This window comes from Danio rerio, chromosome 3, assembly GCF_049306965.1.
Source record: "Danio rerio strain Tuebingen ecotype United States chromosome 3, GRCz12tu, whole genome shotgun sequence".
In the NCBI taxonomy this organism is placed as follows: domain Eukaryota; kingdom Metazoa; phylum Chordata; class Actinopteri; order Cypriniformes; family Danionidae; genus Danio; species Danio rerio.
In genome coordinates this window covers 56438699-56457124 of record NC_133178.1, presented here as the reverse complement: position 1 = coordinate 56457124, position 18426 = coordinate 56438699, and the positions used below count along the sequence as shown (strand labels likewise).

General features: G+C 37.6%; 1 protein-coding gene across 7 annotated transcripts in view; it reads right to left on the bottom strand.

Annotated features, from left to right (window-relative positions):
- Nucleotides 1-307: 307 nt before the first annotated feature.
- col5a3a (collagen, type V, alpha 3a) overlaps nt 308-18426 on the bottom strand; it is a 148082-nt gene continuing 129963 nt past the window's right edge. For 6 of the 7 annotated variants that reach the window (XM_068215533.2, XM_068215535.2, XM_021469216.3 and 3 more), the window contains 9 exons: nt 17743-17850; nt 17111-17164; nt 16920-16955; nt 16587-16640; nt 16192-16501; nt 9071-9183; nt 8887-8955; nt 8049-8282; nt 308-2240 (listed from right to left, as the gene is read on the bottom strand). In XM_068215533.2, coding sequence (XP_068071634.2) covers nt 2094-2240; nt 8049-8282; nt 8887-8955; nt 9071-9183; nt 16192-16501; nt 16587-16640; nt 16920-16955; nt 17111-17164; nt 17743-17850 — 1125 coding nt within the window. In that variant the 3' untranslated portion in view covers nt 308-2093. 7 annotated transcript variants of the gene reach the window in all.

Genomic DNA, 18426 nt, shown 5'->3' with positions numbered 1-18426 from the left:
TGTGTAATGGGTGTGACAGACAAAGTAGACATCAAAAATATGCAGTGCTGGTGGTCCTCCAGGAACGTGGTTGAGAAACACTGATCTATGTCGATCCTGGAAACAAAATTCCAGTCAGCCAATTCTCTGATTTTGGGAATAATTTACAGTTATGGTTGAGTTTAGGGGTAGGAAGTTGGTATGGATTACCTTTTCAAACACAAATAATCTTTTAGGATCAACATAGATGTTAATCTAGGATTGCATCGTACTTTGCAAAATCATGACGTGTGCTTCTACAATGGTAATGGCACAGAGAAACAGTATCGTCGGAATAACATTTGAGAACGATTTTTATTTCAGCTAATCAACAGCCAATCAGAACTCATCCTGTTTTAAAGAACTCAAGTGTTATGCAATAGCATGCATTTGGGACCATTTTGAGGCATGTAAACAAAAACAATGGTCCCAACGTATTTCCTGTTTTACATTTTCAATTTCTATAGCTTCCGAGAATTCAAAAAGAGCCACATTTTGATAAATAATGTTATAATCACTGTTTTTACATTAAGTTTGGATTGAATTGCCTCTTGTTACAGTTATGAAATAGTTTGATAACAAGCAGAAAAACAGGCCAATCACATCGCCACATTGAAATGGTCTATATACTGTAGTCATTGCTGTCATATCGTTTGTGCAGTGAAAAGGCCTTTAGCCTGTATTTTGTCCATTTTTTAAGAGTTCACAATTATAAAATGAATGTAAAAAGCATTTAATCTCAGCAATTTTGTGTATATTTACATAATTTGCCAGTCCGTTGACCTAATATAATCACTAATGATGAACAACTGCTAGATGAACATGCATTCTGCACCATATTGGCTGTTTATTACAGCTGTGTGTGTTTTTCTGAGAGTGTCTTCTCCCTGCATTAGTATTAAGCACCACGGATGTCTTCCCTTTTCCTTCCTCTGCCCCTGAGACAACAAATAATCATTACACATAGCCAAAAAAAAAAAAAAAAATCTCTTTAGCACCACAATAGGAACACACAACAAACAAGACAAGACATACACACAATACTCTGAGGTTGATGATCCTAAATTCAATGAGTTTACACCAAAAAGAGAAGCATTATTTAGTTCGTCTTCAGTGTAATGCTGCTATGACGCCCCTCTCTTGATGAATTCTCATTCAATACCACACACACGCACACATATATATATATATATATAGCAATTCAGCTGTGTGGAGCAAAGGTTGATACGCAAGCACCATAGAAACATGGATCTCTGACAGGCAAACATACTAGCCTGCCTGCTAACAAGACAAGCAGCTTAAGTGAGCGCACTACTTTACATATTAATAAGCAGCTGGGCTCCATTTGAGTCATGCACATAAACTGCTTTGCGTTTTGAAAAGCTCGGGCCTTATTTAACATTGTTTATGTATGAGCGTACACTGATTAAAGATGAGTAACACTGCAAGTTTGATGTGACAGGGGATATTCGAGCAAGGAATTACAAGCAGATCGGGGTGGTGTTTTCCTTGTCAAAACTAGTAAAGAGGTATAGCTTCGCCCCAGTTGGCGTCACGTTGCAGTGAAGGCAGGAACGCGGGTCGGCGAAATATTGACTCTTCAACATCGAAGCCGATCCCTCATGTGGCAAATTAATTTTGAACCATCGCTATCAAATGAGACAAACAACAAATGAGAACTGAGTAACAGGCTTTAAGTTCAAAAATATAGCGCGCGATGGGCTAAAGCAGCCTGCGGAGCGGATGACACAGAAGTGATGCATTTGTTTTTCAGTCGGAGCAGTTCTCGGAAATCTAGTGGGTCGCGCCTCATAATTTAATCCACAGGTGAGTAGAGTATAAAGACAGACAGAAAAAGACTCTTCCCTTTGATAAATGTGCTCAGTTGGTCCCGGTTGGCATCCTAGCGTAGCCATCGTGGAATTGAGGGATTTGGAAATCCATCAGATGTTCAAGAGTCATTTGAAAACATGCCACAAAGCCACCGCTTACACATTACTCAATAAATATCACTTGCAGCCTTGATTTCTTTCTTTTTTTTTAGCTGGTAAGCAGTGCAATGAGGCAGATCTGTATTAGCCGCTAAAACATACTGTTCCGACATGAAATCCGAACTTCTGGTTGTTACTCCCAAAGTCTGAAATGGCAACATCGATGAGTGGAAGGAGCTCTGATCGCGGAGAGTTGATCTGGAGAACGGTTGTATCTAGACCCTTTCGTGTCTGTGGAAAAAAGAATGAAACATGAGCTGAATGAATGACTTTCCTAGTAGTGCTGGGCAATATGAAGGTAAAATGTTACTGCAGAATATATTGTCAAATATAAAATATACAGTTGAAGTCAAAATTATTAGCCCATTTTATTTATTTATTTTTTTTTTTTAGTAATGCACCTTCAACAATGCACCTTAACTCACCTCCCTTTACAGACCAGCATACCCATGAGTCCACAAAGTGGTGCAAATTGATTTGCAATTAAAAAATGTGACGCAAAATGTGAAAATTATAGCTGAGCTGGTCTGAAAATAGCAACAAATCGCACCAAACACATATTGCGCCTTATTGTGTGCTTACTGTGTATGATAGAGCCCTTATTCGTTTATTTCAGCAGAATAAAAGCAGATTTAATTTTTAAAAAAACATTTTAAGGTCAATATTGTTAATCCTATTAAGCAATATTTTTTTTCGAAGGTCTACAGAAAAAAAAAAAAAAAAAAAAACAGCTTGTTGTGCTCCTTGACATTGCAAACTGATATATTCTTATATAATATTTATGTAGAGTTTTAAACACTTTGTGGAGTGAGTAGTTTGACCGTTTTTAGTCATTTTTTAATCACAGTCCTTTCTCCCATAGGCAACTGAATTAGAAGTTTTAAAACAATCACAAAAACAAGTGCACTTCACAATAATAATGCAGAATAAGGTCAATATTGCAACATATTAATATGTGGGTGTGGCCAACACAGTCTTACGGAAATTCAGAACTTTTCGATTTAGTGGCTAATTGGTATGAATTGAAACATTCTCATTCATACCATTTAGTATGATTTGCTGATTTCCCAATGACAGTTGGGTTTAGAGGTGGGGTAGGGTGCCACATCTTCTTTTTAAAAATGTTAAATTTTCCAACGTCTGAACTCGTACAAATCATATGAATTATCCACTGAACTATCAAAGCTTAAAATAATTAAATTTCCTTGTGAGATCGGGCTGGTGTGGCTTACTCATGTGCAGTGTGTTTGTATGTATGTGTGTGTGTGTGTGTGTGTGTATGTTCTGAATTGAATGCTTGAAGTAAGACCAACAATCAGAGTTTAACTTTTGTGATTTAGTTAGATGAACTATTTTGGATTACTGACTTGAAACAACGAATGTGAGAATAGAATAACTGTTTACAATATCCCACATTAAGTTAATCAGCCTCTGCTGACCAATAGCATCCCCCAGTTCCTAATGATCACCCCGTAACACAACTTTTCTTTTGAGTCATCTCAACGTAAATAAGTTAGACCGCTGCGTAAAACATATGCTGGATATGTTGGCAGTTCATTCCGCTGTGGCGACCCCTGATGAGTAAAGGTACTAAGCCAAAGGAAAATGAATGAATGACTAATTAAATTATATCACTCTTTGTATAGTTAAAACAATTGTTGAAACCTGATAATAGTATTAAATTAAGTTAAAGTAACATAAAAACACGTGTTGTCATTATTTTTTGTCATCAAAATTTTTACAGTCAAATACAAAAGTAACAGGAAGTTGTGTCAGAAAATGCTTATTCTTATTTGATATACTGATCAAAACATATGAAAATTGGAGTGACTTATTGACTATGACACCAATCTTACAGAGCTTAATTTGGTATCTGCTCTTATAATCCCTTTTCTTTACATTATCGCTCCCAAGCAGCCTCCCGCTGGCTCTTAGTGCTTGCCTTGCACCATGAGAAATGTACTCAGGAGGTGCTGTTATATTTAAAAAGAGGAAAAAGTTAGTTTTATGCAAGGACAAAGCATAAATTGGGGTCATAAAATCACGTCAGATTTATTATTTTTTTTTTTATTATTTTTTTGTTAAGCTAACACTTATGGGGAATAAAAAGTGCAAACCTGACTCTGTAAATGAACCTGAAAATGAGCACTTCTCAAAAACACAAACAGCAAAGATCACTCATTTAAAAGGAGTTTGGAAAAATACTGGCAAACCATATTTGACATATCTACTATATTTAACAATAACTTAAGACACTTAATTGCAAAGCATTTTTGATCATTTTCTAGAATAGCTACCCATTTATATAATGAATACTTATCCAATAATATCCATAGTATAATTTAAAAATATATCTTTACCATGAAGAATGGTAACCTTATGGTCATACCGCCCACCCTTGCTTCTTAATTGAAGTGCCTACTTAAGGCTTTTTATAGTGTATTTTTATTCTCTTGAAATCAGTTGCTGAGCATTTTGAGTCTGCATTAAACTCCTGCTGAAATAAGCTTATTTGGGTGCTATTTTAGAATTAGTGGCTTCTCATTGTTTTTAGCTCCTCGTTTGCTGCAGACGAAAGACTAATTTAGTAATTCATTAAAACTCCAAGAAACTAAGAGTGGGAGTTTTTATGTTTTTCCTAAAGACATGTTGAATGAATACTTTCTGTACGGATTAGTGTTTACAAACAAACAAACACACTGATGGCATTACTAAGTTCTTCAGACACCTAAAGTGATGATTAAAGGACTTTGCTGCCATATTCATGGCTGCATAAAGTGCAATGATATTATTGACCTTATTCTTCAGGTATGTGTGAACGCAGCCATTGGAATCTTTTTTTGGCTCAAGGCTTCCTCTCTCATTCACTTCCATTGATTTTTAGACGTTCAAAATGTTAAGCTGCTTGATGTTGCAAACTTTTAGTGTATATTCATGGACACACTTGTTTGTAGAGCAAGCAGGTTGAACATTTTCTGGCATTTATTATTCCTAGTCAAGTTCTAAAACAATCATGGAAACGGGCGCACTTTCGTATAAAAGAATAAGGTCAATACAGTGCCTGAAAATAGTCCCCAGTTTGGACCTTGCTTGTTACACCCAAACTAATTTCCCTTCAGTCTTAGTACATAATGTAGATACAAAGGAGTCAAGCTTTAAACAAGGAATTGATCAAAACTTTTCATTTTGGAATATTTTGAGTGGGATGCGAATGGTCTAATTCCGATTCAATGATTTATGCTAAGCTAAGCTAAAAGTGCTCCAGTCAGATCGGCTGAATGGATCCAAAAAGTGAGTTATTTAAGAACATATGATGAATAATTTTAATATAAATACACTTGAAGTCTATTGTTGTTATTCATGAAATTTCAAATGTACCTTTTTAAAAGAGAGGCTAGAAAAATTGTGAAGTTTTACATTATTATTGTTGTTATTATTATTATTATTTTCATTCATTTATTTTCTTTTTGGCTTAGTCCTTTTATAAATCCGGGGTCGCCACAGCGGAATGAACCGCCAACTTATCCGGGATGTTTTTACGCAGTGGATGCCCTTACGGCCACAACCCATCTCACACACACACTCATTCACACACACTCATACACTAAGGACAATTTAGCCTACCTAATTCACCTGTACTGCATGTCTTTGGACTTGTGGGGAAAACCGGAGCACCTGGAAGAAACCCACGCGAACGCAGGGAGAACGTGCAAACTGCACACAGAAACGCCAACTGACCCAGCCGAGGCTCAAACCAGCGACCTTATTGCTGTGAGGCAACAGCACTACCTACTGCGCCACCGCGTCGTCTAATTAATACTTATTAAATTATAATTAATATCATAATTAAATAGAAAATGAGATGTATAACTGCAAAAATGGTCCACTCTTTGAGAAATAAGCACCACTCCTTTCACCAGGCTGTTTACGAACCTGCTTATTACCCTAACTTGCCTAGTAATCATAATTAACCTAGTTAAGCCTTTAAATGTCACTTTAAGCTGAATAGAAGTGTTTTAAAAAATATCTAGTAAATCAGTATGTACTGCCATCATAGCAAAGTTAAATAAATCAGTTATTAGAAATGAGTTATTAAAACTATTACGCTTAGAAATGCGTCGAAAAATCTTTAAGTTGAACAGAAATTAGGTAAAAATACAGGGAGACTAATAATTCAGAAGCGCTAATGATTCTGACTTCAACTGTACATATGAAATATAATTTAATAAAATATAACTGAAATTTTTTTTAAAAATATAGTAATAACAACAAATGATGCATAATTACATGCAAATAACTGTAAACTAACCCTCATACTAGATTTAACTACAGAATAAGGCAAGCTTGTTACAACTTAAAGGATGCTTTCACACTTGGTTCAGTTGCCTGGACCGAACCCAAATTGGATTGTCCCCCATTGCCACCTTCTCAGCTGGTTTGTGTTAACATCGTCTTTTTATCCTTCTAAACCCCGGTACGCTCGCATCATCAAGCTGCTGCTAGGTGACAGCCACGAAAGCTCCAAAATGGTAATATACGCAAATCAGTGTCATTCTGCTTTTACTAAATCTTTCGGTTTTGTTACCAAAACAAACAAAAAAAGAGAACTACTTGCGTATATCTGCTGCCAAAAAATATTAAAACCGTTCAGAACATCACATGTCTGCAGAAGTTGTTTTTGGTGGAGACAAGCAGATATTATCACTGTTTGCACTGGGTCTGTCCTGCTTGTCACCAAGGTAGGTGATACACAGACATACACACATGAATGAACGTTATGAAAGCTAGAGTGTGTTGTACTGTTGGTGGTTTACTTCTATTATTTCGTATGATTGCATTCATATCAGAAGTGAACTGTACCAGAGTTCACACAAACTCGACCCTAGACCACCTCTTTCAGGTGGACTCAAGTATGGTTCGAGTGTGCACCCGAGTTCAGAAGACATCGTTCACACTAGCTTAACATGCCGAAATCTGACGAACCAAAAGTGCTAGTGTAAAAGCATAGATATATACTTTAGATGTCACCTACCCTGTTGTTTTCTATTAGAAGGAATGCGTCAATAGAGCCGCCATTTTAGTACAGGGTAGCGCTTCTTTGAAATGAATGCAGGACCAAGCTGCAATGGAAGACTGTGGCCATCCAGAGCAAGAGTAATACACATATACACACATATCTATGATAGGGATTTTTCTCGGAGGTCAGTGTGCAATTATTTTTTTAATTACGAAACATATAATTTTACATCACTTTTCTACATTGATGGACCAGTGACCACACATTCATTCCTGACAAAAAGCCTGTGTTTGTGTGTGTGGAAATGTACTATCCACCCTCCCTGTTAAATTTGATCTAATCCGTGTCCTGAAACACCTCCTGCTTTCACCTCTCATACTGACAGAGGAAGCGATTCGTTTGTGAATGAATCTCCGTTATGAATAACTCGTTCACTGAGCCGACAATAATACATGTTTCTGGCACCGCAGCATCTCATTGTCATATTTCTTTTGCATTTGTTTGCTGATTTTATTCAACAAAACTACCACAAGGCCAGTGTTTAGTGTGAGCTGGTGCTACTTTGCCTTATGGTGAATGCAGTAAGTGACTGTATTATCATCAATAACGTTACCTGTTGAGCAGAAAAGTTCATAACATACAAAAACGTAAAAAACTAAATCTTATTTATCAAATGTTCTGCCTTTGTGCTTTGTTTTCTTTGTTTGCACATTACTACACCCGTAGACAGTGCTAAAGTCCAGCATATCCACGTATTAACACTGTCTTGACTAGTGTGGCTGAATGACACTTGTCCTGGGAGGACTGTACAAATATGGCGGCGCTACTGACACATTCTCAGGGTCCGTATGCGATATCTAGTGTATATATCTATGATGTGAAAGCACCCTAACTAATGTTACTAAGCTACTAAGTAAAAAAAATAGTCAGTGTAACCAAAAAACTGAAACAAACATCAAACTCTGAATGACTGTTGAACACCAGTGCTGTGCATGGTCAAGTCACTCAATAAAACACCTCACCTGACATCCATCATAAAGCGCAGTAATGAAGGGCGATTTGTCTTGCGTCATCTCCTCATCGTTGCTACCTCGAAACCGTAAGGCATGTTGATGGTTATGGTTCGACATATCGTACCAGCCGATGGAGTTCTGGCAGCTAAAGGTGAACGTCTGCATCGCTGTGGCACTGAGGAGCTTCAAAAAGGTCATCTGAACCACAGGAACTGGGTTTCCCTCAGTGTCAATGTAGGAGAACTGCATCATGGGTAAAAAAAGAATCACTCAGCTTAATCAAAGTCCCGTAGACATATTTATCGCACACCATCCAGGCAAACTCTTACAGTTTATTGCTAATAAAGCCAGGTGAGAGTGACATCTGCCTACCTAAATCTTCATAACAAGGTCAGATGTCATGCTTCTCGAACGAGACAGGCCTTCGCTGTAAGTCTCAAGCATCATTTAATGAGTCAAGACGGATGGAGGTTGCTAGCGTGCACTCAAGAGAGTTTGGCCCGAGGCGCTTCAGATATAGCCGCATATAAATTCCTTCATACCCCTTCTTCTAGGCCAGACATAGCATTTATTTTTTTACTTCCATCAAAGACAGGCACTCATTGAGTGATGCATCTCAGCTGATTGCTTGACAGTTTAGACAGTCTCTTTCACTATTTTTTCACCACTAATTTGGGAGTAAAGCGACTGCATAACAGCTGCTCTATTTATTGCATCAGACAGTACACCGCTAATAAACCATGCCCTTTTTTTTTTTGTTTATCGGCAACAAATGATTGAGAGTCAAAATGAGTACAGATTCAGAGTTGGTGCTGCATATATGTTGAGGGTTGAAAGAGAAAAGTACCTGTTTGCCCTTTCTGTACTGGCTGTACCAACTGCCCGGTTTTTCTTTGTTCCAGGCGGCCAGCTTCACCTGTATTGAGAGACACGTAGACAGATCAGACGTGTTTTTTTTTCCTCCAGACCCCAGAAGGCCTGCTGAACTGAGACTGCATGAAGACGTGTGCGGTGTACGGGAGTATGGTCACCGTTTCAAATCGTTTATCTGGGTGCAGGCAGGTCTCCCCCTCTGCCGTGAAGTTGCAGAAAACCCTGATGGAGTCTCGATGGCAGCCTTGGTTTGGGTCAATCCAATATTCACCTAAAAGGGGGAGGATCATTTGGTTAAAAAAATGTTTGGCTGGGTAGAATAATGTGAGAATTTACAATTCAAAGTTTTTCAGAGGTTTTTGTATTATTATATAAACACAAAGTATGTAAATTAGAATCATTACTGATGTCCTAAAACACAGTGTTACAATATTTGTCAAGGTCAAACAGCATTCACAACTAAGAAATCTTTTTAAATTACAATAAAATTGAAACTGATTGAAAATTAACTGCATGTAAATGCAAAAAAGGCCTTCATTTAGTTCAAACCATGCTATTTCACAAGAAATATTTTTAATTTCCGACTATCTAAGATGACTTATTTTATGGTGTCTATTATCAAACTTTTGCAGCTGTATTTGTGACATAAAAACTGATAACTGGGATATCTACAGAGCAATAAATTACACTAACTGACAAAAGTCTTGTCGCTTATCCAAGTTTTAGGAACAAAAAATAATAACTTGACTTCTAGTTGATCATTTGTTATCAGAAGTGGCTCGTATGAAAGGCAAATGCCTCTAGATTGCACTTATTTTACCAAATTAAAATATGATCATGCTTTGATTTTTAATTATTTGATTAGGACGGTAAGGTCTGACTGTTTGTATAGAGTATGAAGACATGGTGCAGTGGAAAAATAATTAATATTGTGTATGACTCCAATAAGCTTGGATGACTGCATCCATACATCTCTGCAATGACTAAAATAACTTATTAATAAAAAAGTCTGGAATGGCAAAGATAGTGGTCTTGCAGGACTCCCAGAGTTCATCAAGATTCTTTGGATTCATCTTTAATGCCTCCTCAATCTTACTCCAGACATGCTCAACAATGTTCATCTCTGGTGACTGGGCAGGCCACTCTTGGTATCCTATAATGTGGCGACTGAAGTATGAAAAGGAGAGCTATCCTGCTGAAGAGTTTGTGGTTTGTAATGTAATGGGCAGCACAAAAGTATTGATGCCTCATGCTGTTAATGTTGCCATTAACTCTGCAAATCTCTTGCACGCCCCCGTACTGATTGTAACCCCAAACCATGATTTTTCTTTCACCAAATTTGACTGATTTCTATGAGAATCTTGGGTCCTGCGGGTTCCAATAGGTCAGGCATGTCAAAGCTCGGTTCTGGAGGGCCGGTGTCCTGCAAAGTTTAGTTCCAACCCCAATCAGACGCCCCTGGGCTAGCTAATCAAGTTCTTACTAGGCTTTCAAGAACCATCTTTGCGTGTGTTAAGCTTGGAGCTAAAATCTGCAGGACACAGAACCTCCAGGACCAAGTTTAGACACCCCTGCAATAGGTCTTCTGCTGTATTCGTGATGATTAGGATGCAGTTCAACACGATTCATCAATCTTCTGCCATTTTTCCAAACAATCAACCAGAAATTAAGTTATTATTTGTTGCTCTTACAACTGAGATAGATGACAAGACTTTTGCCAGGCAGTGTATGTTTATATCCAGTCTATAAAACCCTTATAATTCATTTACATTTATTCTCCAAAACCTTTTTGTTCTGTATCCTCTCTATAAATCAAATGGCTCATTAAAAGTCTAATGCATCAAGTAGCTTACAATAGGAACAAATCAGAGCACACTTTTGCTGTCATGTTTAGTCAGGAATAAAATAAAACAAATGTTTGGAAATAAATACTAAATGATGCCACTCAGAACGCATGTGAGAATGAGAGAGAAAGAGAGAGAGAGAGAGAGAGAGAGAGAGAGTACCACTTATGAAAATAGATGTGCATCAATGGCATCTGGTAGAAGTTTTGCAGTTGATAAAATGCAGATAATTAGAAGAGGCTTTGGCTGAATGTACACTATGTTGCGATTGATGTTACCTGACAAGGGTCACACATTGACATCATGGCTAAAAGCATAATCTATTTACCTTTGCCTGGCTCTGCAGATATTTTTTTCAGATTTCCAACTGGTTGACGCAACATTTTTTTCTGACACGGAAACTAGTTTACTAGTAGGAGAAACACTGACTACCCTAAAATTCCGTAAGATAGCCTGAAGCTGGGTGATATGACAAAAATCTCTTAACACAGTGCAAGTCATATCATATCTTTATAATGATATATATTACACATTATAACACCTTTTCTAAAAATTCTATCAATTAATAGATTATATTCATTGACCACTATTAAATGAGAAAATTGGAAATAAATTTGGAAATTAAAAAAATAAAATTGTAAACTGAAATAAACCATTTCTTTTTTGTACATTTTCAATTATATAATCGAAAATCTACTCATTCATATGTAATGTAGATTATTTAGTTATGTAAATACATTTATCATTTCACTGCTGACCAACACCACTCAAGACATGAGCCCATAATCTATCCATGTCATTAAACCTATTCCTAACATAACCCATAACACAACGTCCTTCTCATAGTTTATAGTTAGATTGAACTGAGTGTAGTTATAGTGTCTCCACTGTCATATTGGAGTGATATAAATCCAGCAGGTCTCTTTTTAACATTTCCTGACGTCAGAATAGGACCCAAATCTCAGTGATTTTGAGGCCCACCACAATGTGACATAGCAGTGCGGTTTTCCCCATCCACCTAATCGCGAGACGTCTTCTTTGGTCAATCAGAACAGTCAGACCCATTCATGTCCGCCTGGTTTATGAGAATAAAAGCCTGTGAATATATTTCCAGACACATTTAGCCGCTAGAAGTTAATCAGATAACGTTTATATGTTCCTTCTTAATGCCAACTATGTAAAAAATACAGATAAAATACTGATAATAAGTCGTTGTTTGTTTACCTTCAAGCTCTCATGCTTGTGCCCATGAAGCAGCTGTTGAGCGCCAGCACACACACATATCATGTACATCTCGACATGCGAAAGTGTTTCTCTATATGCTTTCAACGAAGTTGTTCACAATACTGATTCATCCACAGAGTTTGTAATGTAGTCAAATGTTTACAAATACAAGCCCAGCCGTTTAGAGGTCATTTCTGATTAATGATGTCAGAATTTACCGGTATTTTGGTTTTTTGAATGGTCTTTTGCGGAAAAATTCTGTAACGTCCTCAACTGTGTAAACAGTGTTGTTTTTCATTTACCAGTAAAGTCGTTGCGGAAATTTTACGGATATTTACCAGTATTACTGTGTGGAAGGGGCTAGTAACATGTATACACACATCCACAGAGCATTTTTTTTTTCGCAAACAAAAAGGGATTAAAATATCTGTTACATCTCTCTGTGATTTTTATAAGTTTAAACGTTTTTAAAACAACATAGACAGTAAAATGGCTATGTAAATCTTAACTGCTATAATCACTATGGCTGCATGGTGTCAGTAAACGCACACACACAGACACACACACATATCAAAGCAAACGGCATTTGTGTGAGACTAATTTCAGAAAGGCTTAAATAAGCTCCACCACAAATACATCGAATAAACTTACTTGGTATTTTTGAACAAAGAGTTGTACCTTAGCTTCATTCAAGTCTGTTTCATGCATGTGGAATGGTGGGCAGGAAGAAGCAGCTCATTTGGATTTAAAGCCACAGGCCACAAAAACAGCTACAATGTATTCAGACAGCAAAATGTGCATATTCTGGAGGCTATAATAAATAATCTGATGGGTATTTTGAGATGAAACTTTACAAACACATTCTGGAAACACCAACAACTTATCTTACACAAATAATGGTAAAATAGGTGCCCTTTAAATCATGTTGGAAAAGAAATGCATCACAGTAACTAATTACAAATACCTAATTACTGGGTTTAGGCATAACTAATAATTAGTCAGTCAAACTTTACTCAGTATTTAAGCTTTTGTTATGTAAACATTACACACCCATTCTGGAAAGAAGCTGCTTATGGAATTAGGGGGCCCGACCAATGCCAAGAAGCCTATGTTAAGAATATAGCTCTTTTATAAATGTGTTATATGTTGTAAAATCTGCCTATAACCATTAGGATTTTAATGTTATTCTTTTCAAGCCTCGGCTGGGTCAGTTGGCATTTCTTAGTGGAGTTTGCATGTGCTCTCCGCGTTCGTGTGGGTTTCCCCCACAGACCAAAGACATGCGGAACAGGTGAACTGGGTAGGCTAAACTGTCTGTAGTGTATGAGTGTGAATGAGTGTGTATGGATTTTTCCCAGAGATGAGTTGCAGGTGGAAGGACAAAGAAAATTATTGAATAAATTAATTACTTCTTTTCAAAATCGGCAGCCCCCATAAATAGTAGAACGTTTGTGAGCTTGTTAAGAAAGAGGCTTTTTAAATTAAAGAAATATGTATTATTATTCAATATCATTTAATATTATTCAATTCATATGACAAGATTAGCCGATCATCATTACTATACAATGTGAAAAATGACAGTGCCGAATGTTTTTGCTGTTGCATCTTTAGTAACTTGTTCAATATGTTCAGTAGCGATGGGAACAATTTAATGTATTTAATTTTACATTCAGAAGATAAAGGTTATACTTTAAATATATATTTTAACATGCAGCTTATTAACAACAATAATAATAATAATAATAATAATAATAATAATAATAAACGAATGTACAGAGAAAAAAAATATAGAAAGAGAATGTTTTGAGTTTCAATGGGGGCCATACCTGGAAGTCCAACCCTGCATCCATTACAATTAACACTTTTTTTTCTCAAAATTCAATTGTCCTTCAGGATTGTTTGAAACCTACAGGTAAGTTTGTTAGAGCAGGGTTGGAACTAAACTGTGCAGGGCTTCGGCCCTCCAGGATTTAAGTTTGACACCCCTGGCTTAAAGGAAAAATGACAGCAAGACTGCAACATATCAGTCACAATATTAAGTTTTCACCACTAGAGGGTGCATATACAAAACAAACAAAGGTGTAGTTTGATGATATCGTGACCAAGTATGGAATCATGGGAGTTGTCAAATTCCTCCCATTTTACAGTACCCAGGCAGAAATCATATTCATGCATGAGCTAATGCAGTGTGTCTGAACTGGCGGGTCTTGACCTGAAAGTGGGTCAGCTCAACCATTTTGAGTGAGTCGTGAAGTGTTCTTGTGATGCACAAGGTTAATTTCGAAAGATGTGTGTGAAAGCTGATGCCACTTCTATCAGATGCGGTTCGTGAGGAAAACGTGTTCTTCAAAAGACCATTTCAGAATGCGTCAAGCATCAAGTTCATTTTAAATGGGAGAAATGCAGAAAGCTTAAAAATGTACACGCTGTGCTTCAGCACATAACGTCCTGCCGCAACAACATTAACCCACGTTGTTACCTTATATAACCCAGTACTTCCTTGGATAAGTACACATTAAGTACACATTAAAGAAATAATGCAACCAAAACTTAAAATTCTGCCAGCATTTATTGACACTTCACTTGACTTTCTTTCTTTCTTTCTCTTGAACCCTAAAAAAATACTTTTTGAAAAAAGATGGAAACTAATAAGTAGTAATGAAAACTAATAAAGGTATGGAACCACTTAGTGAGTATAAGTGAGTAAATTGTCAGCTTTTTTCTGTATCCCTTCGAGTAAAACCAAAAACGTATTATCAAAGTAAGTGCTTTTTTTAACAAAACAAAGGAAGATTTGTCAAGTCAAAATTTGAATATTGTTTTGATATACTACACACTCACCGACCACTTTATTAGGTACATCTTACTAGTACCAGGATGGACCCCCTTTTGCCTTTACAACTTTCTTAATTCTTTGTGGCATAGATTCAACAAGGTACTGAAAATATACCTCAGAGATTATCATATTGACATGATAGCATCACGCAGCTGCTACAGATTTGTCGGCTGCTCATCCATGATGCGAATCTCCCATTCCACCACATCCCAAAGATGCTCTATTAGATTAAAATCTGGTGACTGTGGAGATCATTTGAGTACAGTGAACTCATTGTCATGTCTGAGATGACTGGTTTCATGACATGGTGCGTTATCCTGCTGAAAGTAGCCATCAGAGGATGGTACACTGTGGTCACTGATGGACATGATCAGCAGCTGTTGGTACTAATGGGCCCAAAGTGTGCCAAGAAAATATCATTACACCACCAACAGCAGCCTGATACAAGGCAGGATGGATCCATGCTTTCATGACACTAAATTCTGACCCTACGATCCGAAAGTTGCAGCAGAAATCAAGAGTCATCAGACGAAGCAATGTTTTCCAATCTTCTGATGTCCAATTTTGTTGAGCCTCAGGTTCCTGTTCTTAGCTGACAGGAGTGGCACTCGATGTGGTCTTCTGCTGCTGTAGCCCATCCGCCTCAAGGTTCAACATGTTGTGCATTCAGAGATGCTCTTCTGCATACCTTGGTTGTAACAAGTGATTATTTGAGTTACTGTTGCCTTTCTATCAGTTTGAACCAGTCTGGCCATTCTCCTCTGACCTCTGGCATCAACAAGGCATTAGAACTGACGCTCACTAGATATTTTCTTTTTTTCAGACCATTCGCTGTAAACCCTGGAGATGGTTGTGCGTGAAAATCCCAATAGATAGTAGTTTCTGAAATACTCAGACCAGTCCGTCTAGCACCAACAACCATGCCACGTTCAAAGTCACTTAATTCACCTTACTTCCCCTTTCTGATACACGGATTGAATTGCAGCAGATCATCTTGACCATGTCTACATACCTAAATTGCTGCCAGTGAGTGTTTACTGAAAAAAGTGTAGTGCAGTCAAGAGTACATTTTGTTTTTTAGAACACTGATTCAGTTATTTAGATCTCAGCGGACTAGAGTAATGTTAGAGTCAAGAAAGTTTGTCATACAGTGGTAGTCTATAGCGTCTTCCACAACCAAACCCTCATTACTGGCCTGCAAGATGGTGAATTGCATTGTGCAAATTCCATTCAGCTTAGATCTGCATAATTCCTTTAGTGAACAGACAGCGTATGCAAATAAACCAGCACAGGCACAATCAGCAGGCATTCTAAGTGAATCCCCCCTATGAAAGCATTGCATTAGCTGTAGGGAAATGTGTGTAAATTCGCTCACCGTCTTTATAATCGGGGTGACACAACATCAGCTCCTTGCATGTGCGGGCAGGACTCTCAAAGGTCCCGAGAGGTTTCCTCATGAGCTCCACCTCTGTTTTCATTGAGTTGAGTGAAGCGAACACCTCCTCCATGCCTTCCGGCTCATCCAGAGCTTCATCTGCCTGTAGGAAATCCTCCATGTTGAGCTGAACCGCTTCCTCTTCCTCAGCCTCTGCCCTGGACTCGGATCCTTGTCGATTTGAGTGTCTCCTTCGCTTTTTGCGCCCCTCTCTGATTGGCAGTGGCTCAATCATAGCGGCTGGAGGGCCCTGATGAAATGGAGTGATGGGAGATATGAGGAGACAAGGTAAAAAGTAATGGACGGAAAAGTAAGGAGACTTTATGATGGCTCACAGGTGGTCCAGGTGGCCCAGCAGGTCCTGTATCTCCTCTTGCACCAATGGCTCCCTTTCAGGGGAGAGAAACATAAACAGTTTAGTCAGGCATCCCGAAACTTGGCACATCCCTCAAAGGCACCTGCCAACTCAGCGCTTCATATGGCGATTCGTTCAGAGGGATTATCCAAGTTGGAGCAGCAGGATACAACTCAAGCACTGCCAATATATTTCACTCAGGTTTCATAAGAGAGGCGAGAGCTCAGATCAGAACAAACAAATAGCATATAGACAGAGAGAGGCTGAAAAATAAGATTGCAAAGAAAATATATATATATAAATATATACCAACCTGGTCTCCTTTAGATCCTTTCTCACCTATTGCACCCTATAAAGGAGAATAACAGCAATGAAAAAAGGCAATATTCTTCACTTAGAATTTTTTACATTCACCTTTAAAAGTAGTTACTGTCCACAAAAAAACTAAAGATCAATCAATAAATGGAGAATAAAGAAGGAATTCATATTAAAAAAGCAACTCACAGACAACCCAGGGGGTCCAGGAGGGCCAGTAGGGCCAGGGGGGCCACCAGCACCCTATTATCAACATAATTTAAAAAATACATGTCTTAAAAAATGGTCTAAAGACTCAGATGCTTAAGTTGAGATTGGTTAGTTATTCCTCCAGCAAGGAAATTGATTTTCTGTCTCTATGGAAAGACACTATAATATACCAATCATTGTAGAGAACAATCTTCTGGAGGGTGCATGAGTCTAAATTAGTGAGCTGAGCAACTCTAAGGCAGAGCCAGTGGCAAACATCATTGCCTTGAATTGACGCAAGTGGTTTATTTGTGTGAATAAAACATGCACAACCAAGATACAATTTCTATGTGGTTCTAAGGGTAAATATTTTGTTACTGAGCAACATTTAACCATCGATTTTTAGACAATTCAAGTACTTTTAACATTGTGAAGTGTACTGGCAATTAGAAGTGTTTTCTAATCGTTATCCTACATTTGAAGACTTCTTAACATTGGCTCTGTGAGTTTGTTACTGGCTTTGTGATTTTGAATATTGCAACTGCTAACAATTTATACATACACATTAAAAAACCACAGAACAAATAATCTGAAGCTAAATAGGGATTATAACTGCAGTGATGTATACATACACCATCTCCTTTGGTTCCTTGTATTCCCTGAATCCCAGGCAGGCCCCGATCTCCTTTCTCTCCCATTTCTCCTGGTGGTCCAATTAGACCAATAAGCCCACCGTGACCCTAGACAACACAAAGAACAAAAGAGCTAAATATATATGACTAGCAGGGCTGGCGATTAACATTTTTGATCATCAGCCACTATGGCTAGTAGTATTCCACTTGCCATTTTCACTAACCACATTTTGTTATTGGTGAAATATACTGTATTTTATATGCATACATTTGACTTTTACGTGCTAAAATTATTTGATTTAGATTTTGTTTTATGTCCACATGCCTCCTCATTCATTTCACTTTTTGTGTGTGTTGTGTATGAGCTTGCTCAATGTGTATGAGCAAATGGGTTGGGTCACATTTTTAATTTCACATGACTTTTGGGGGCTCAAAACTAAGGACTTACCAAATTTATCTCTGAGCACACCAAAAAATAAATAAATTATTATTTCTTGGCCACAAATTTCAAATAATGTGTCAAAACAAGCAAAACATCGCCGTATCCATGCACTTTTTAATTCAACAAAATCTTTCTTAAAAATAAATAAATAAATTTAAAAAAGAACTGTTGTCATCTTTCTAAAATATGCACAGTGATCTGTCCTGGTTAAAGTTCCCAGATAACCAGACATACAGTTAACA